Below are 22,555 nucleotides of genomic sequence, written 5' to 3' on the forward strand. Positions count from 1 at the left end.
GGAACACTAGAGCTGGGGATCCCCGTTCCCGTCCACGGACTCCGAGCTCCACAAGTGCAAGTCGATAAAAACCGCACAAGATGGCCAGGTACCCGACCAGACTCTGACTCCCAGCTTGCCTATCCTCCGCGGCTGGAGGGTCCAATAAAGGCCAGCCGGCTCCATTTCTTTTTGGGTGTGTGTGGCGCCAGTCTGTAAGTAAAACTGTTAAGTGATTGCCATTGTACATTTGCCTACATTTATATTCGTGATCAAGTCTGCTATGTTTCCCTCCCTATTGCCTATTGTAAATAAATATCTGTTAAATATTTGTTCCAGTTCGTTGTGTGTTTTCTTTCATTGACCCAGTACGGTTCGGGTTTGAGAATTCGGGAGGCCGATTGTGCCGTAAATTGTTATTTGGGCCGGCGCGGCTTTGGTAATTCCCGCTCGGTTACGCCGGATCCGAGTCGGTAACAGCGACTCGGTTCGGACAAAGTCGGCCGAGGGTGTGGCTTCCCCGGTAGCTAGACCGTGCGGCTAATTAGGTAAATTGGAATCAGACAAAAAGACCCTAACCGCACGGTCAAAATATTGGCGTCCACGGTCCATTAAGCGACCCGTCGACTTTAGAGTTATCCGGAGTGACGACCTTCAATTCCGGGTGTTCGGGTGGAGACGGGTCCAACTGCTCTATCTAGCGGTCGTTCCTCGCCCCCAAACCCGGCACCACAACAATATTTTAGAGCTTTAAAGTTTGTGAAAATCGTCTCAGTCATTAATTTTGCTTCCACCCACAAGCCAATAGATTATATTATATTGGTCGTAATATTTTGATATTAACCAAAAAAAAAATTACCCCCGTGTGGAGGTGACGGTCATCTCTATAATGTTTTTTACTATCATATTCAATGAACCGTTGCCAGATATCTCCTAAAATGACAGATGAGATAGGTTTTGAAAACGGTGACTTTCACAACTTTCGTGACCTCGTAACCTTGACCATGACCTCAAATCCTGGAAAAAAATATGTCGTTGGGTATCACTCATCGACCTCCACCCACATACCAAATTTCATCAAGATCAGAAGTAAAAAGTTTTCTTTGTACCGGGAGGTGTTTTTGACCATCTTCCAGGTTACGTGGCGGCCAAACGGGACGGAAATTCAAAAATCTGTCCGGTTCGATACAAGATAATATTTTTTACTATCATAATCAATAAACAGTTGCCGAATATATTGTAGAATGGCAGACGAGATAGGTTTTGAAAATGGCGATTTTTATAACTTACGTGACCTCGTCTCTGACCTTGAACCCGGACAAAAGTTATATCGTTGTGCAACACTCATCGACCTCTACCCACATACTAAGTTTCATCAATATCGGAAAGAAAAATTGTTGATGGACGGAAGGACGGACATTTGGTCCGGCTTTATTAGGTCATCTTGGTGGAGATGACCGAACAAGAATCAATGCAAGTGTGTAATTTTGTGTTCCTTTACTTGTTTCACATTAGGCCCCCTCATAATCGTAGGCCCATGCCAACTGGCCCACCTGCCCCCCCCCCTCTGTTCGGGCATGGCTCTCCTCCTCTCATTACTGCTCAATTTGGCTGCACTCAGCAGCAACAGTTACACTTACAGATTTTCACACAACTCCGATAGGGTCTTTCTCTCACACATCTTTCTCCACCATCTATCTCTCGTCTACTGTGGATGCACAAAGAGCAATCAACACGGGCAAGTCCCAATCAACCGTTCTTTGCAGAGTGAACCTTACTGGCTCACACCTATCTTCCTCTTACACCACGCTGCACCCCACATTGCACTACACTCCCACCTCTCACTCCCACACCCTAGACACCCTCAGTATCCCCCTCCTTCCCCTTTCCTAACCGTTTGGGTTGCGCAGGTCCACTGACCACGCCAGGTATTGAGAGATCGTTAATCCTCTACTGGTTCTAATCTCTCTCTGGACTATCTCAAATTTTCCTCTGGTGTGTGTGTGTGTGTGTGTGTGTGTGTGTGTGTGTGTGTGTGTGTGTGTGTGTGTGTGTGTGTGTGTGTGTGATGGCACCTGTCATAGCATAAGTTAAGACTGTATAAGTATGTTCGGGGTAATTCTGCACTATCTCTTCTCTTGTAAATATTACATGTCTCTTGCTGCACCCACAAATTCCTTGCTTTTCCCTGCTGTTTATTTGCAATAAATCCCATACTGTGCAGTCTTATCTTCCTTGCTTTTGTTAAATAAATGTACCCATTAGAAATGCACCCAGCTCGTTTTTTTGGCCTTTTCCTCAATTGGTCTAGCATGGTCCGCACCTCAGCTCAGCCAGGACATTATACCCCCAAATCTGCTTCTTAGCCGATGCGTACTTGGCTGCTCTGCTCGGCTGCACCTGATACGGTAAGTAATGCAAGTACGCATCGAGGGCGCAATTCCCCGATAAGGCGATCACATGTTCCTAGTTAAACGGATGTCAGACGGAGGACACTGGGTCATGTGGTCAAGTTATTGGCGTTCGCAGTTGATTAGCGACCCGCCGTGACACGGTTATTCATGTGCGATGGCCTGCGATTCCCGGTGAGTCCGGAGAGGAGCTAGGGATAGCCCCTCCCTCGTTATGGGGAAATGTGACTTTTAATTTTTGAGCGACAAAGAAATGCAGTAATTGGATTGCATCCGATTCATCTTTGTGGTGAGAAATATGGAGGTTCTTCATTATCAAACATGGCAGAGCCAACCCTCACAAACCATGTGGCAGGAAAAATAGAATCATGAAGAAGCAATCATGAAAGCAAACAATACTTCATCACAATCAGAAACCATTTTGTGATTTTGAATGTTTTACAATGAAAACGACTTCAATGACAATTAGGAACTGGGAAACAAATAATTACAATGAAAACAGAATCTGTTTGTGAGTGCAAATTAAACATTTAAAAAATATTTTAAACAAATTTTACGATTCACTAAGGAGCACTTACAATACATGCACACAGAGACATTGGACAACAATGAAGTAGGTTTCAGACAAACAGCAGGTGACCTTGGGGGAAGTGACAGAACTTCCCAGTGCATTCTGGATCCGGCACGGCAACCTTTGACATGTTTCTCTTTGCACTCACCAGGGCCAATTACCCCATATTCCCCCCCCCCCACCCCAACCTTAACCCACATGGCATGTCAACTATCCTGCAAAGCAAGGAAGCAGCACATAACCATTTTAAAGTATTTGGTATGACTAGGCCGACCTCCCAGGCTCGAAGCAGTTCGAACTGCCGACCTCCCAGGCTCGAAGCAGACGCTCATAACCATAACCCTTTCCGATTCTGATGCCAGAAAAAAAACAATCCCATTATGATAATATCAGGTGGCAAATACAACCATCAGAAAGGAGAAATTCAATCCAAAGTATTTTGTTATTGGTTTTTGAACCTGCCTTGGGTGGGGGGGGGGGAGGGGGCACATTTCCCAAAGAAAAAAAACACATCAGGAGCTTAAATAAACATAAAGGGCACAAATTAAATGGATATTTTACTCTTTTCCTGAACACAACATGTTGCACCAGACTGATCTTCTGCCGCCCCTCCCTCCTACTCTGACCAGCACCCTATCCATGACATATTGTGTATGAATCGGCCCTCACCTACTCTATAATTTCCTACATGTGTATTGAGATAATATATGGCCTCTCGTCCAGTCTTGCGTGGATAATTACAGAACATCACCCTACCCAACCCCCACCCCCACCTCATCTCCTTCCCCTGGTGCACAAGTCAAAACCAAAGGGACCCAAGTTTTTCTTCACCCTGATTTGTGCTTTTTTAACCAGTTCAAGAAAAGTATGCACAATTTATTGAGCAAAACTCGACCAAGATGAAGTGACTGTTTAACTGTGAATGTTACAATAATAATAATAATAATAATAATAATAATAATAATAATAATAATAATAATAACTAGAACGACAATCGGTAGAGCGCATACCTCCGCCAGGCTGAACAGTTTACGTTTTGTATCCCAATGATGGGCGAGATCTGGATTCGGACCTGAACCAAAATCTAATCAGCTTGTTCTCATCATCCACCCAACTCATCCACCAAGTTTTATCATAATCCGTCCACAACTTTTTTAAATATCATACTATATATCATGTTTGGCCCCGTCTCTCACTTGTGAAGAATCACTTTTCAAATTAAAAAATATTCTCGTATCCGGATTCGGATCTTCAACAAAATATAAGTAATTTGCCCTCCTCATACACCCAACCTGTCCACCACGTTTCATCCAAATCCGTCATTATGTTTTGAGATATCGTGCTACATAATATATTGTTGCGGTATTTGCGCCCGCCGGCGTGCTGACGGCCACGTAACTCGAATCGCGGCACGTCGCCCACCGGACGGACAATCCAGTCGTGACCCTCTCGGACTAACACCGGGAACCAGTCACGGGTGGACCTTTCGGTCTCACCGCGATCGAGCCAATCAGCCCCCGCGTGGGATAGGGTTGCTCGCCAAATTCGACCTACCTAAGTACCCACACGGAGGGTAGACCGGGCGATCGCACCTCGCCGCAGGTCGACTTTGGACACGGGCCACTTAAGCGACCCGTTCCGTACTATCGGGATAACCGAGCGGTGTTATTCGTCGACCTCGACGGTTCGATTAATTATCGGGCGTATTCAGCCCACTACCAACCCTTTACGTGAAGCAAGATGAGGATTCAATGAAAGAAATGACGAAGCGAAGCGGGAAACAGTTCAACACAAAGCACATTTATTCGCGATGAACGGAAAGCGCACATATACAGTTCCACCAAAAGCACACAGAAAAGAAAAAAAACACAATGCAATTTACACAAAAAGCAAATGCGACAATGCAGATCTACTACCGATTACGCGAGCACACGGCAACACTTATACAATTTTACTTCACAGACGGCGCCGACAACACATACCCAAAACCAAGGAAAGAATACCCTCAAGGATGAGGCGGGCCTGAGGCCGAGACCGGGTCGGGCCTACCCGTCTGGTGATGAGACGCGGAGCGGCGATGGTGCCTCAACTCCGCGGGCCTCGCGGGCAGTGTCTGGTAGGGGGTGGGAAAGGGGCCCCCTTGGTCGCACTATCTCAGCGCGGGGGGAAACAGGAGGGGGTTGCTGATGCTCGGGGTATAGAGGATTTTTATTGTCCCGCGACGAGCGTCTCCACCTCGGCCAGGTCGCGCTGTCGGCCTCCCTGGGGAGCAGCTCCCTGCACGACGCGAGCACCCCCTCGTCCGCCCTCGCCGCCTCTCCACAGCTCCGTCCCCTCCGTTCCGACTCCAACGCACACGACGACCAGCTCCTTCTTGCCAACTCCACCGCCCGCGAAGTCTTGACTCTCTGTTCCCTCTCGACTCTCCTACTCACTGGACTGACGAACACGGTCGCTTTTTATTAGCCCCGTAGCTTCGCCCTCTCATCTTTGACCCCCTCCCTTCGACCTTTCACCTCGCTCCCCATTGGCCCGAGAAAAAGTGGGCGTGAATGCTTTTTGATCCATAAATTTGCATATATCGATCGCCCTCCAACGCCCTGGGGGCGGGGCCAATTCGCCCCTCGCTCACCGATTGGACGGCAAAAAGTGGGCGTGTGTCGTTTTTGATCCGTTTTTGAAGCAGAAAATCCGTGGTTTTGTACACGCTGTTCGGCGCGCACCCTGCACGAGTCCAACACCGGTACCCACAGGCGGCGCAAGAACGGTGGCGATGCGACGGTTGCGAGGTGTGACGTGAAGGTCGTGGCGGTTGTGGTGAAGCGGCGTTGTGGTTGGTGGTTGATGTTGTGGTTGTGGTGGTAATCATGGCGGTTGGTCCAAAATAAAGATAGCAAAAGAAAAACGGCTATCCTGAAGAGTCGCAGCACGCATGAATGACATGTATTCCCACTAGACAACGGGTTTGGGCCTAACTACACATGTACTTACCGAGATACCTCACCTAAGGGACCTGAATGGTGGTTTGCGAATTTGGTAACCACAACACTACCCCCTCCCCTTTTTACAGACTCGTCCCGAGTCGTCAAATTTCCGTGTGCCATCATGTGTAGTTTTCCCCTAGTACATTTTACCTACGGATCCCTGAGTGCGACATTCATGGTATTCGTGTCCCCAAAATAAATAACCTGAGGGCTGCGTAACTATCTAAACAAACTCACTCACACGGACGACTTAAATAAAATTGCCGGCGCTAAGACAGACATGCCGGGGGCGCACTCATATTTACAGTACATCTTAACCTTAACTTACAAATTTTACACGAAACCATGGCACAGGATCACTGAACTCTGCAAAAGAAAAGCAGTTAGCAGGGAGCCAGGCTGCCCACATGCAGTCTCTGGCTCAAAACAATGCAGGTGACAGGGAACGTGGCTGGCTGCTCACACGCAGTCCAAGGCCTTCCCTTTTGAACTGAACGCAGTGAACCACAACGGTGCATGGGCTGCACAACGCAGTCTCCGTGCCAGCTCAAGTGGCACACGCAATGAGCACAACGAATGGATGGATGGATACAAACACGGTGCACGGGCCGCCACTGCAGGCCCGTGTTGTAGCTGCCAACAGGGCAGTTCTCGCAGCTTGCAAACTGTTGCCTTGCGGATCCTGGCGCACATGGAAATGAACAGGGGGGGGGGCAAAGCAAAAATTGAACGGGGCTGGTGAACATGGGCAGTGGGCATGGCATGGCAAAGGCAGCAGGCAAACTCAGCCCGCAGATGAAGGCCGCTGCAGGCAAACACAGCCGGCAGATGAACTGGCCGGCACAGGCCTTGAAGAAAAAACAGCCAGCCGGCAGATGAAGTGGGCCGGCACAGGCCTTGCAGCACAGCAGCTGCAGACGATCCAGCCGGCACAGGCCTCGCAGCAAAACACGGCCAGCCGATGAAGTTGGCTGACCTCTGCCTTTCCGTGGAGGTTGGTGGAGGGAGTGCGGTGGTGCTGGCCACTTGGAAGGCGGGCTCGGACCTACCTACCTGTCTCCCTCCCACCTATCGCCTTTGCCTGTCACTGTACATACCCACTCCCTTAATTTGTCAAACCCCAATTTAGCCCCAACTTATTTTTTTGTTGTTTTTATGTTTACTCCCCCACTATAAATCGTCCCCTAACCCCCTTTATCGTCCTTGTTCGGCTAACCTATCCTGTCACCTAGCCTACTCCCAACCCCTACGTTCCCTTCCCGGAGGGGAATAAGGGAGAGCTAACGTCCTGTGCCGAGGCCCAACGAAGCCTCAGAATGGCCTCCCCAGAGTTCGGCGATCTTAACACCAAGTGGGTCCAGCGGCCCACAACGACAGCGAGGGGATGGATGGTGCGGAGGGGTACATCTCCTAATCTACCCTAACCATTTAACTGTTAAACTACCCCGGGGCTTTCAACAAGCGCTTCTCGCTTAAACTATTGGTTCTAACAACCCAGATTCCCGTCGCCTGTGTTGGTGTCCTCACAATTTCGGGCCTCGCCCCCCAATTTTCTCTCTGTGCCCTCACACGGTCTCCTGGCTGGGACACGTGGCTCCCTTTGGCAGGCACGACCCTCTGCCGAATCTCCCGCTATGGCACCCCGGGCACTACACTGCCTCCGAGCCTACCAGCTCCCTAACACCGGGGAGTGCCCCCCATGGCACCTCCCCTGAAACGCACACGTGGCAGGCCGGCCTCCCGGGCCCCTTTCCGAGGGTCACCCGTGCCCACAACACTGCCCACGCGGCTAATGGCGCCCCGGGCCCCCGCACCAAGCAGGCGCACCCGTGCCCACTACTCTATCCCGGCCCCCCATGGGCCCTTGGCCTACCGCGGCCGACTAGCCTGGTGCCCGGGGTACCCACTCAGCGATACTCACCTTTCGCAGCCACGCTCCCAAGCCCGTCAACAGGGCTCCTGCACCCCTCCAAATGGGTTTCGAGCCTACATTCCCACCAACAGCAAAACGACCTCCATTTTTCAATTTGACTAACCCAGCTAACTCACTTTATACTGACCCCGGGGTCCCTTGGGTGGGAGTCACTCCTCCCCCCAATCACTCATCGCACCATGCATTCCCCATTCACTCCACACACACAGACCCGCTGGCCTCACTCACTCAACATGTACACGTACTCACCTCACAACCCACAACTCTTCAACACACACACCGCTGAACTCTGCCATCCTTCTATCTGCATCCCCTAACTAACTCGTGCTCCCACGTCGTCCCTTATACTACAGCACGTTCCTTTTTACACTACGTAGCTAAGCTACGTCCCCGCTACATATTCACAAGTCTGTCCATGTCTTCAAATAATTCATTTTATTTCCCAACCTAAATCTGGCTACAATCCCTCTAACTAATCCATTCCACGGACTCCATGAGGACTTACCCCTGCCCCATGAAGTCGGTCTAGCTAAGCTAACCCTTCCCCCTAACTAGTTTCCATCCTGTGCCCCGGTTAAGGGGGTCTTCCCTCCTTGCCCAGGAATCCTGTGCACCCGAAAGTGAGGCTTGTTTTTTTTTTTTTCTTTACACGCGCAGCACCAGCGCGGCAACTCAGAGCTCGCGCACTTTGCACCTGCCCGTGACGTCATGCAGCTGCACGTGTACCTCGTCCCTCCTTGGACGGTACTATCCGGCAGGGATACCCCTCCTGCCGGATTCCAACCCCACGTGCAGCCATGACGTCACCGTGCGCATAAAAAAAACACAAGCCCCACGTCTCGAGGGGTTCCCCACGCGAACACATGTGCTTTGCCCGTTGGAGCTAAACACACACGATCGCGTGGAGAACCCGTCCGGTCCAAATCCATAATCCTGCCTAAACTTTGTCCGTCCGCGGGATCGGCAAATCCACCGCTGGCGTTTCCGGACCGGGACTTCACTCTCGCAAGCGAGCACGTGGTGGCCTCGTGCGTTGCACAGCACGGACCGCGTGCTCACTGCTGGGTGAACCCGGCACGGTCCCCGAAACAACTACAGCCGCTACTCGGCTTTCTCTCCTCTGTCGCCGTCTCCGTCTCCATTCCACACACGCATACCTGCGTGTTACGACGCACACAGTCCACACCATTAAACTCACACCGGGAGACGCGGCTGCGTGCTCCCGCATGCCAACCGACATCTCCCTCTCATACCGCTCTCTCACACACACGGTCTCCCTTGCACACAGCGACCTTGCACACGGCCGTTCACTCACGCGTGCGGGGGCACTCACCCGCGGTGCCTCACTCGCACTCCGTGCCTCATCCACACACGCGGGGACACTCAACCGCGGTGCCTCATCCACACTCCGTGCCTCACTCACACACGCGGGGGCACTCACCCGCGGTTCCTCATCCACACTCCGTGCCTCATCCACACACGTGGGGGCACTCACCCGCGGTTCCTCATCCACACACCGTGCCTCACTCATACACGCGGGGGAACTCAACCGCGGTGCCTCATCCACACTCCGTGCCTCATCCACACACGGCGTGCTGGGAAGCACGTACTCCGGCACCATCGCCACCTCACCACTCACACACGGGGTCGCTTCCACACACGGGGACGCACTCACACCTTGCACCACCCACACAGGGACAACCACACTGGGGATTCGTGTCCCCACAAGGGTCTCCGGGGCCTCTATACCCCCCAAGCTCTCCAAGCACCCGTTCGCAGCACTCCTCCCCTCAACCTCGCAAAGCACGACCGAACTCACCTGGTCGTGACTCGCCTCAAGGGGGCATACTCCCTCCCCTCGTTCCTGGAGGAGGCCATCCAGGTGCTCGCACTGGGTCTCCACCCAGTCCACCAGCTCACCCCCATTATCCTCCACTACCTCCGTGTGTGCGTCACTTACCCCGTCTTCATCGTGTTGTTTCTCCTCTATTTTTCTGTCTCCCGTGTCTCTATACATTTATAAGTTTCTGTCGTCGTCACCTCGTGTCTCGTCTCACACGTTTTGGTCTCCCCATTTAATTTTTCCCTTTTGGTCACCGTCGATTCCCCTGTCACGACCCTCGCCCAACACGCCCCCCGAATTATTTTTTTACCCGCCTCCACCGCGGGCCTGTCAGCCGTTGCACCCCCTTCCAGCTCATTTGCTCCTACTCGTGGAGTCGCCATTCCCAGCTCCCTGGCCACGGCCTTCATGCCCGCCTGCAGGCATCGGCCCATGTTCTGCGTCTCACCCCGTAGTTCTTTCATTTCTTTTCTCATTTGCTGTGTATTCGCATCCATCGTCGTTTTCACTTCATTTGTATTTGTATCCATCTTTTTGTTCATTTGTTGTGTATTCGCATCCATCTTTTGTGTATTCGCATCCATCTTTTCGTTCATTTGTTTGTTCATGCCTTTCATTTCGTTTTTCATATTCGCTTCCATCTTTTCGATCATTTCCGCATTCATCTTTGCCAGCATGGTGAATAGCTGGGCCATGTCGGGTGCGCTTGGGTGAGCCGTTTCGGCAGGGATCGGGGAAGGGTTTTGGTGGAGAGGGGGGGGGGAGGTGTCATACACCGCGGCCGCTGCCGCACCTATTTCGGGCTCTGGGTTCAGTTGGGCGAGTCCGTGTTCCTGCACAATCAACATTTCCTGCTCGGGGATTCCATCCTGGACCATGGATTCTACACATTCTACATCCATTTCTAATACCCCCGGCTCCCGCTCGCCTTGAGACGCCATCTTGCTTCTCTTAAAGGGTTAATTTCGCTCGCTCGTAATTTGGAGGGAATCGGGGGTCGCTTCTCTCACCCCTGGACCGATTCCCGTGAATTTAGCCGGAGACAGGAGAGCCCGTTTTCCTGTTCTCCGATACCAGTGCCGCGAGGAGGGCGATGAATTTGTATCGCACGACCTGACACCAGTGTTGCGGTATTTGCACCCGCCGGCGTGCTGACGGCCACGTAACTCGAATCGCGGCACGTCGCCCACCGGACGGACAATCCAGTCGTGACCCTCTCGGACTAACGCCGGGAACCAGTCACGGGTGGACCTTTCGGTCTCACCGCGATCGAGCCAATCAGCCCCCGCGTGGGATAGGGTTGCTCGCCAAATTCGACCTACCTAAGTACCCACACGGAGGGTAGACCGGGCGATCGCACCTCGCCGCAGGTCGACTTCGGACACGGGCTACTTAAGCGACCCGTTCCGTACTATCGGGATAACCGAGCGGTGTTATTCGTCGACCTCGACGGTTCGATTAATTATCGGGCGTATTCAGCCCACTACCAACCCTTTACGTGAAGCAAGATGAGGATTCAATGAAAGAAATGACGAAGCGAAGCGGGAAACAGTTCAACACAAAGCACATTTATTCGCGATGAACGGAAAGCGCACATATACAGTTCCACCAAAAGCACACAGAAAAGAAAAAAAAACACAATGCAATTTACACAAAAAGCAAATGCGACAATGCAGATCTACTACCGATTACGCGAGCACACGGCAACACTTATACAATTTTACTTCACAGACGGCGCCGACAACACATACCCAAAACCAAGGAAAGAATACCCTCAAGGATGAGGCGGGCCTGAGGCCGAGACCGGGTCGGGCCTACCCGTCTGGTGATGAGACGCGGAGCGGCGATGGTGCCTCAACTCCGCGGGCCTCGCGGGCAGTGTCTGGTAGGGGGTGGGAAAGGGGCCCCCTTGGTCGCACTATCTCAGCACGGGGGGAAACAGGAGGGGGTTGCTGATGCTCGGGGTATAGAGGATTTTTATTGTCCCGCGACGAGCGTCTCCACCTCGGCCAGGTCGCGCTGTCGGCCTCCCTGGGGAGCAGCTCCCTGCACGACGCGAGCACCCCCTCGTCTGCCCTCGCCGCCTCTCCACAGCTCCGTCCCCTCCGTTCCGACTCCAACGCACACGACGACCAGCTCCTTCTTGCCAACTCCACCGCCCGCGAAGTCTTGACTCTCTGTTCCCTCTCGACTCTCCTACTCACTGGACTGACGAACACGGTCGCTTTAATCAGCCCCGTAGCTTCGCCCTCTCATCTTTGACCCCCTCCCTTCGACCTTTCACCTCGCTCCCCATTGGCCCGAGAAAAAGTGGGCGTGAATGCTTTTTGATCCATAAATTTGCATATATCGATCGCCCTCCAACGCCCTGGGGGCGGGGCCAATTCGCCCCTCGCTCACCGATTGGACGGCAAAAAGTGGGCGTGTGTCGTTTTTGATCCGTTTTTGAAGCACAAAATCCGTGATTTTGTACACGCTGTTCGGCGCGCGCCCTGCACGAGTCCAACACCGGTACCCACAGGCGGCGCAAGAACGGTGGCGATGCGATGGTTGCGAGGTGTGACGTGAAGGTCGTGGCGGTTGTGATGAAGCGGCGTTGTGGTTGGTGGTTGATGTTGTGGTTGTGGTGGTAATCATGGCGGTTGGTCCAAAATAAAGACAGCAAAAGAAAAACGGCTATCCTGAAGAGTCGCAGCACGCATGAATGACATGTATTCCCACTAGACAACGGGTTTGGGCCTAACTACACATGTACTTACCGAGATATCTCACCTAAGGGACCTGAATGGTGGTTTGCGAATTTGGTAACCACAACAATATATTGTTCGGATACCATGTCTTTGTCTGTGTGCAGGATATCTCAAAAATTGTGGACGAATTCAGATGAAATTTTATAGACAGGTTCGGTGTGTGACATGGACAAACTGATTAGATTTTGGTGAAGATCTGGATCCAGCTACTATAATTGAAAAAAGTGATTCTTCACCATTGAGAGATCGGGCCAAAAACGATATATAGCACGATACTGTATCTCAAAACGTTATGGATGGATTCTAATAATGTGAAAACCTAATCTCTGTCCATCACAGATGGTGGAGATAACAATAATAATAATAATAATAATAATAATAATAATAACAATAATAATAATGATATCTGTGCTATTTACCCATTCATCCAAAGTTGAAGTCAGAGCTTGAGCTTCATGTAATGGTTTTCGCACAGAAAAGAATCAGAGCCTCAAATAAATAAATAGAGGACATTTTAAAATCACATGCCATTTGCATGACATCAGATCATTCGACATCACTGTTATTACATACTAAAAAAACAAAGGTCCACATAATGATAATACAGGGGCATTCCATGTCAAGTGTACACACTCTCCCGACACTAATACCTCATTTTCGCCCCATATGTTGGTCATTTATTCACTTGGTTGAAAAAACTCAAAATACCAACTTTCAGACCTGTGGGCCCATCGGGGCCCATTTTCGGGGTCCCCCCGGCTGCCCCACAATCTTCCAGAGGCCATATCACAGGTTGTAGTGGTCCGATTTGGCTGATCTTGGTATCAAAATGCTCGTAAAAGTGAGATCTTTCGAATCGCGTAAAGTAAAATCACTCTGAGACAGTAATTCAAAAAGTTACAGTTTGGGGTGCCCTTTGACCTTGGGCCCCCGCTCCCCAGCCAAACCGATGGTCCCGATTTTTTTCGTGTGAGAATACCCCTTCATATACTCCAACACCTCAGCATAAATGAAAATGGGATCTCAATGGGTTCAAGTGTGATGATGGTTTAATTGTTCGGGGACTCGGGTGCTGGACACACAATACGCCACAATACAGAGCACAATATTTGAACACAAGATTTCCAATACACTATATCAGTATATTGTACATAAATTTTGCACATGCACATGCAGGAACTGGAAGCGATACTAGTACGAGTAAGAGTTTTTCCTACCATATTATAGTCAATATTTTTTGCCAACCAATGTTTTATTTGACAGCTGTGTTTCTTTTCTACTGATTGTGTAGGTTCTACCTGTAGCAGTTTTTGGTTCTATGGAAAGAAGTATATCAGAAATGTTTAAAATGCAGTGATCTTCAATGTCAGGAAAAAATAAACTATTTGTGGGCCCGTTTGGATGAAGAAAATTCACTTTCACTTCATGAGTGTCCTGAAAGGCTTCCATGATGCAGGCAACCATCTGAGAAATAGTAAAGTTTCTTGACATTTCCAAAGCTAGATTTCAAGTGTTCAATGAGCATTCTTTGGAAGAGGTGGACTGAGACAACGTTGTGAGTATTGCATTCTGATATGATCGTGAACGAATCGTGGTTTAATTTGCCATCGTCCGGTTTGAAATAGTAAACCCAGGGGTGAATTGTCGCTTGAGAGCAGTTCCAATGGAATCCTTGGGCCGCATCCCGTACGCCATACGAATAGTTCTCTGAGAAGTCTCCAATAATGACAAATTCTCCTTCACCGATTTCGTCTTTCTTATTTTTCAGAAACTGAGATTGGGCCTTGGGAATGAAGTCGTGTCTCACTAATTTCACTGTGCGTTCACAGAATTGATTAATGAATTCTTCCAAAGGAAGGACCATGGAGCTCAGTTCAGATCTGTCGGTGGATGTCCACCGTTTAAACTGAATTTCATCAATATCCTCTCGTTCATAAGCACTCAGTAGCTCGGTTTTGAAGTCTTCAATTGATGGGCAACTTTCACAAGTTCTGAAATACCATGCCGGTTGTGCTGGGTTACAAACTATGCGTGCTATCACATGATGATAGCGAGGAAGCTCGAATATCTGTGGCATTTTGGAGCCAAACATCATGAGTTTCACATTTTGATGTATCGTACATACACATACACTGTGTGTACCGCCTGAACTGGCCAGGACACACTCCGAGGGACGGAGCATGGCGAACTTCGCGAATCCAAATTTCAAGCCAGAGTTCTTCTCTTTGAATTTCTGAAACAGTTCCTTGAGATTGTTTAGTACCAGGTGCTTTTGAATTTTGTCTTTTCCATGTACATTCCTGACCACCACACAGTCCTTTTTTCCCGGCATTATTCGGCTGACTTCATCACTTCGGTAAAATTCGGTTACGGCGGATTTCACTTCGTCAGGCAATATTTTACCCTGTTTGGGATTTGGAGACGATAGCATAACATTTTCTTTCTCTAAATTTTGGGCTTGCACAGCCATTCATTGGGAGCAACTGAATTCACTCATCATCCCTCTGATACTCATATTCCAAGCAAATATTGTCAGTATACGTATTTGCTCTGAATAGCTCGAAACAACGTATTTTTCCTTCAGGATTTGATCACCTCTGGCATGCAGTTTTCATCACATTTTGACGCTGTATTTTGTGTTTTCTCCACAGTGCTTGGTCCAGCAACTAGTTCTAATTTCTTTCGCACAGAATCTTCCACTTCACTTCGCTTTTCAGGAACGTACCCTGGGTTCCTTTCCGCCTTTCGTTTGTCGAATGGGCTTTCGCCTATCATCGATAACGACTGGTTTAATAGGTCAACTTCTGCTTCTCGCTCAAAAACCTCCTCGTCCTCATCTGTCAAAATAGATTCTGCAATGCCTTCGATAGTACCTTCTGATGATAATTTCGAACTGGTCGAAGATGATTCTTCAATACGCTCTGGTGACAACTGAGAAAGTTGTTTTCTGCACGAAGTACAAAGTCTGTCATCTTTTTTCACCTTTGAAGAAAATTTCATCAACATATCATTTGACACATTGTGAAGATATTTTCATTGTTTCATTTTATGGCAGCTGAACGGATCGCAACAGTATTTTCGGAACTCCTTGCGATCTTCAATCACCATGCTTAGTGCAAAATATGCAAAAACTGAGATTAGCCCATCTATAACTTAATTCGATGATGGTTATACAAAAAATGTACACTTAAAAATCAAGACACAATAGGCAGAATAATTTTTCACAAATGATGCAATATATATACATAATATTCCAGAGATGATGATTGTCAATTTTAGACATAAAGTCACCTGCCAGCAGGTGACGTCATTGGAACGATGATGGCAAACGTCACCCAATGTCGAATCAAGAATTAGTGATATGTGGACCCCGAACAATAAAACCATCATCACACTTGAACCCATTGAGATCCCATTTTAATTTATGCTGGGGTGTTGGAGTATATGAATGGTGTATTCTCACACTAAAAAAAAAAAAAAAAATCGGGATCATCGGTTTGGCTGGGGGGCAGGGGCCCAAGGTCAAATGGCGCCCCAAACTATAACTTTTTGAATTACTGTTTCGGAGTGATTTTACTTTACGCGATTCGAAAGATCTCGCTTTTACGAGCATTTTGATACCAAGATCATCCAAATCGGACCACTACAACCTGTGATATGGCCACTGGAAGATTGTGGGTCAACCAGCGGCGCCCAAATTTGGGGGGGGGCCCTAAAATGGGCCCCAAGGTCTGAAAATTAACACATAATGTTTTACCGTGGATACAAACACTAGCACAAAAAAAAGAGTGAAATCTGAGATGGTGTCAAAATTTCACTGAAAAATGTGTACACTTGACATGGAACGCCCCTACAGCAGTTGTAACAATCCACAGGTAAATCATGTATTTTCTGTTTGCCAATCAATTATAATAAAAGCACACCCAAGGTATTTTAAAAGCAGCAACACGGCTCCATATTTTTAACAATATATATATTACATACATGACAGCTGGCAAGAAATGTACAACAAGAACTCTGAAAAATATTTACGCCCATTCGTCTTCTTCAATCGATAACAAAAAAAAGTTAACACCTATTGTCATGCATGTGAGGGTGAACCTGGAAACTTCAGTCAACAAAAAAGAATCTCTTATTCTTCTGGTCCTTGCTTGCTTTGGGACAAACTCACTCGACAGTTTGAAGCCGACATCTGCATTCTGTAAACAAAGAGAGGTCACATCATGTCAAATTGCCAAGGAATTTTGGACAAAATGTACAACTTGTCGTCTTTTAGCAAGTAATGAGCTCAACTTCATGTTTCAAAACAAACTAGAGGGGGAGCACTCGGGAGAGTGCAAAACCTCCGCCGCCAATACTGCTGGGTCACTCAAGTGAACCTTATATCCTATTCATTAAATGTCAACAGTGCTGACAGTTATAGTTCTTTTCTCAAATTTTTTTTGGGGGGTGGGGGGTGGGGGTTGGAAATCACTTAAACCATGTAGAAATGCAAAAAAAAAAAATTTCTCTAACAATTTTTTTTGGGGGGGGGACTGGAAATCACTTAAAACTTGTAGAAATGCAAAAAAAAAAATTTTTCTCTAATAATTTTTTTGGGGGGTTGGAAATCACTTAAAACATGTAGAAATGCAAAAAAAAAAATTTTTTTTCTCTAATAATTTTTTTTGGGGGGGACTGGAAATCACTTAAAACTTGTAGAAATGCAAAAAAAAAAAATTTCTCTATTTTGGGGGGGGGTAACAATTTTTTTTGGGGGGATTGGAAATCACATGTAGAAATGCAAAAAAAAAATTTTTTTTTTCTCTAAATTTTTTTTTGGGGGGGGGACCAAGTCCAAAATTTAATGGTATGATCCTTGGACCATACCTAACCCCCCCCTCCACCAAGTTTCGTCGGAATCCGTTGAGGAGTTTTTCCGTAATACTGTTCACAAACAAACAAACAAACAAACAAACAGAAAGGGGTGAAAACAGTAACCTCCATCCATCTTCGAAGATGGCGGAGGTTAATAATAATGCAAATAGAAAAAGGGTTTGCATTGTTTGACAAGTTACAAAATGCTTTTTCACTGTTAATGAAACTCGTCATCAAGAATGAAACATAATGAAACATCAAGATTAAAACATCAAAAATGAAACAAATAATCAAGAATGAAACTCATCATAAAGATTTAAACTCATCATGAATGAAACATCATCCAAAAATAAATCTCATCCTGAAGGACACTCGTCAAGAAGAATGACACGTCATCAATGATGAAACTCATTGCCAAGATGACAACTAATCATAAACCAGAGAGTTGGTATCAAAGCCACCCAATGCTCGCCTGTTTATACATTTATCGTTTTTAAAAGACTAGTCTAATAATATTTTTTATAAAGCATTGCAGTGAAGTCTGATCCAAATAATTTTAAAGCAATATATGTATTTGTATATTGTAATCAGCAAAAAATAGTTTGGTAGATAAAAACATTAGAAAGGAAATAACTTGCACCAAAAACTCTAACATTTTCACGCTCACGCTGACGCTCAAGCCGGGGGTATTGCTATAGCTCTCTGTTCTTCGAACAGGCGAGCTAAAAAAAAATGAAACATCATCAAGAATGAAATGTCAAACTTTAAAACTCATCAATTTTGAAACTCATTATCAAGTTTGTCGTGTTGAAAGTTTCAGGTAACCCCAGCAAGATAGTCCTTTCGCGCCATGAGGCGCCCAGGGCTGCCAAGACAGTTTCATTGGCTTAGGAGCACAATCCTGGCTGGGTTTCCACTCCGAGGCAGGATACTCGAATGGCTTACTTCCCAGAGCTGGTACTCATTTTTCTGACCTCGGAAGGATGACAGGCTGAATCAACACACATGGTGTTAATTAACAGCATGACAGGGGCTTGAAATCAGGAACCTAAATCCTAAGCCAGTCCTCTTAACCACAGAGCCACCACCAGGCTGAATCCAAGCAACCTCTCTTTAAAATACTCAGTTGAACACATTACAGTAAAATTCAGGTATGGTGGTTGTCTCATGGTGAGGACACTGGCCTAACATATTCCAAAAGTTATGGATTTGCATTAAACAAGGTGACAATATCAGTACTATGGATTCAAATTTAAGCTTCTGAAAAACAAGTAGTTTCAGTTGAAATATCAAGCTCACTATCAGATTGGCAATTAAAAACCATGCAGTTCACTAATAACCTCAAAGGAGTATACAATCTGTCCTGACTGTTCTGATATATATATATATATATATATATATATATATATATATATATATATATATATATATATATATATATATATATATATATATATATATATATATATATATATATATATATATATATATATATATATATATATATATATATATATATATATATATATAACGAGTCCACACATTGTGGTTGATGCGTAATGCTCTATCGGCAACTTGGAATGGATGCTAATATGCTATTATCTGAAAAAAATCTCAACAACAAAAATAATTAAATCATGACCACGAAGAATCATGTACTTGACCTTAAAAAAACAATAATAATAAAAATCATTTGCAGCCAGAGGTATTATTTTATACAAGATAAAGGGTCAACATAGGAAGCATACCGACTGTGAGGCAACAGGTATCCACATAATAAGCAAGACAATGAATGAATATGAAATGAAGAGAAAGAGGAGAGAAGGAAACACTGCAGCCTGCAACAAAAGGGTTGGGTAGGGTTCATGGGGGGAGAAAATATAATGGGTACGTGAGGTGGTAGCAGGAGCAAGGTAGGGTTGGATCGCCAAGAGAACAAAGGAATGGACAATGAAAATTGTACTACGTGTGTTTAACAATAATTAAGTGTTGAACAGTTGAAGTGGTTGAAGTGAATTTTCACTTCTCTGTGTGATAAGAGTACCATGAGGCAGCTCTCCAGGAACTCTCCAGGAACATGTATATTTGCCACGTCTGTCCGATAGTTCCTGGATGGCTGTGAACCAGGTTACACCAAACTGTTTGTTTCTTATTCAAGCTTTGAGCGTACTTTCCTTGAAAGGGGGCTGCATCAACAATCCCAAAAGCTATAAGCAAAGTTTAAGCCGTTAAGTTGTAAAAGCAAGAACAAATGCAAAGTATAACCAAATGCAATAATTACATTTCCTCGATAAACAAGTTAAAATTCCTAACAGGAAAGGACTTTGCTGAATCAACTTTTAATATTTTTCAAGCGATACGTAAATTCAAGGATAAAACCAGTCTGTGCATATCACATCATCAGGCGGGGCAAGTCGTTCTTGCAATGCAGACGAACAAATCTACTAATGAAAATGATTTGTTCTGAATAATGAGGTGAAGCGAGTGAATTGAAGATGAGCGAGGTAATGAAAAGGTGATGATTGGCAAGCAGAGTGACCTTCGAGATAACGAGGCTTTTCTCAGCAGGTGTCTTCAGGTGAAATTTTTTCCATCTCAGAGGGCTGTATGTGAACCTGTGCCGTGTGCAGAGTAGTCACATAGCGTTTGTCCATTGTGGTGCGTTTGAAAAACCCACACTGGTAAAGGCAAAGCAGAGTATGACGTGAGACAAGCTTACACAACAAATACAGTACAGGATGGTATGTTATGGTACTCATTTTAGTTTGACCTGTGGTGATTCGATACAATGGCTTGCGTGTCCATAATCAATGAACCCAAGAGGTTTGGGTCTACTCCGACCATGGCTGAGGAAGAATACAAAACCATGCAAAATAAGGTCCAGCTAAAGCAGAATGGACATTGGTATGATGTCAATTGACCCTATAAAGTCTCACACATAATTGGAGGGAATAATCGATCAGCTTTCACCTAATAAATTACCCCAGGTGGCTAGGATTTAAATAAATTAACCCTCCATGCTCTTCCAGCCGAGTATGGCTGTACAAAGTGACCAAGAAAAGCCACATAAGGGAAGCATAATGGCATAACAAAATGTATGCACATGACATCAGCGTCATATGCCTGGTGTTGGCTTAATGGTTAGGGTGGTGGGCTTGGGACCCTAGGATCCTGAGTTCAAATCCCTCTTGGCTGTTGAATTAATACCAGATGGGGTTGACTCAGCCTGTCATCCTTCAGGGGTCGGCAAAATCAGTCCCAGCTTGCTGGGATGATTGAGCCATTTGAATATCCTGCGTCGGAGTGGCGACCCATCCAGGATTGTGCCCAATAGCCCAGGAGACCGCTTCGGCAGCACTGATGCTCGGTACAAAGTATGGTCCCAATGGATGGATCATAATGTTGTATTGTGGAATCGTAACATGGTGTCATTCCTACCTGGTTTAGTTGTTTTTTTTTTTAGATTTAATCTCTCTATGTTTTCACATTTTTTTCAATGTTATTTTGTTTTTGTTGTTTCTGCAATTTTTTTAAAGCAATAAAATGCTTAATGTTTTATATATTTTGTTATCGATTAAATCCATCTGTTATTAAATTCAGCTTATGGTACATTCTCTACCCCTCCCTCCCCCTCTCAATCCTGGCTTTTGGTTCAGTCCGCTATGTGGATTACCACATATGTGAAACGATGCGATTATAGTTTAAAAAAAATAATAAAATGCTTCACGTTTTATGTATTATGGTATGGATTAAATCCATCGACGTTATTATTATTGTACACCGCTCCTTCCCAATTCCATATCCAGGCGATGCATGACATCATTGGTGGGTCGCCCAGATAGCTCAGATGTCAGAGCACTGGTATGGTTTGCCAATTGGTGGGTCGCCCAGATGGCAGAGCACTGGTATGGTTTGCCAGAAGACCTGGGTTCGATTCCCGGTCTGGGCTCGTAATTTTCCCACACACACCAGGAAGGACAGTTGTAAATCCCTGGTAAGGTCAAAGCATGTGCACGTAGGTTAAAAGCTAGTTTTGCCATAGTATTCTGTTTTAGTGATCAAGAATACATCGTTTCCATGTGGACAGATACGCGTTTCAAATGTAAGTTAGATTAGTTGATGTTCTTTCCTTTCTGCACACCCTCAACTCGAACCATTTCTCACAACACATGCACACGGTACCGACAACAAATTCCTGCATTCTTCTCCTCAGCAGAGAATTTGTTACAATGCTCCCAAAACCCTTGCCTTGTCCACCAACATTCCAGTGGAAGCAATGCATCACCCTTAACAGGCGGGCAGCAAGTTCTCACCCCTCCCCTCCTCTGAGATAGAACCTCGGCAGAAGTCCTTCCCCCCCCACCCCCACCACACCCAATGAAACTGCATTAATCGCAGAAGGTGAAGACTGAGCCAATCATTACGAAAGGGGATCCCTGACCACCTCCACTAACCAGAACCCAGGCATGAGAGTGAGTCTAAAAAAAAATTATCTGAAAAAAAATGATGGGCCGAGGTGAAAAAATTTTTAGGCCGGGGTTTGGGGGCCTGGGCGGCCCCTGAACGCTAAAGGTTCCAGGTGTTCTCACCTGCATTCTACTGCATTTGCTGGTCCCTTTTAAGTGGATTGTGTATGGTGTCCTTGTTAACAGGGTAAAAGCACTGAAGACAATCATTGAAGACATGAAATTCATCTTGCAAATTATTAATCAATGTTGCAATGTAAATTGTTGTCAAAATTCATTGTACAAATCATGAATCAATCTGTAGGATAATATTCTTTCATTGTCTTTATAGCAAATTGAACAAAGTTGACAATAATTGAAACCAAGTTGCAAAATAAGTTTGCATAATAAGTGGACAATAATTGATACCAAGTTGCATAATAAGTTTGCATAATAAGTTGACAATAATTGATAACAAGTTGCACTAAAAGTTTGCATAATAAGTGGACAATAATTGATACCAAGTTGCATAATAAGTTTGCATAATAAGTTGACAATAATTGATAACAAGTTGCACTAAAAGTTTGCATAATAAGTGGACAATAATTGATACCAAATTGCAAAATAAGTTTGCATAATAAGTTGACAATAATTGATAACAAGTTGCACTAAAAGTTTGCATAATAAGTTCACAATTGGTAACACTGTTGCATCCACTAGTTGTTGAGTTCTTGAGTCGATAATGTCGACAGGCGCCTAACCACTGAACATTGTTCACTTCT

The 22,555-nt window shown here is 46.2% G+C and overlaps 1 protein-coding gene across 7 annotated transcripts in view; it reads right to left on the reverse strand.

The window, feature by feature from the left end:
• Nucleotides 1–12,966: 12,966 nt before the first annotated feature.
• Nucleotides 12,967–22,555, reverse strand: part of LOC147014056 (integrin alpha-6-like) — a 136,451-nt gene continuing 126,862 nt past the window's right edge. For 6 of the 7 annotated variants that reach the window (XM_085851649.1, XM_085851650.1, XM_085851647.1 and 3 more), the window contains 2 exons: nt 19,868–20,006; nt 12,967–16,670 (listed from right to left, as the gene is read on the reverse strand). In XM_085851649.1, the coding sequence (XP_085707775.1) occupies nt 19,890–20,006 (117 nt within the window). In that variant the 3' untranslated portion in view covers nt 12,967–16,670; nt 19,868–19,889. Of the gene's footprint in view, nt 16,671–19,867; nt 20,007–22,555 lie in introns of those variants that run through there. The other variant, XR_015050626.1, reaches the window with a different exon arrangement.

The sequence above is a fragment of the Eptatretus burgeri genome, chromosome 13 (genome assembly GCF_056783735.1).
Source record: "Eptatretus burgeri isolate ZD-2024b chromosome 13, Ebu_testis_v1, whole genome shotgun sequence".
Taxonomy (NCBI): domain Eukaryota; kingdom Metazoa; phylum Chordata; class Myxini; order Myxiniformes; family Myxinidae; genus Eptatretus; species Eptatretus burgeri.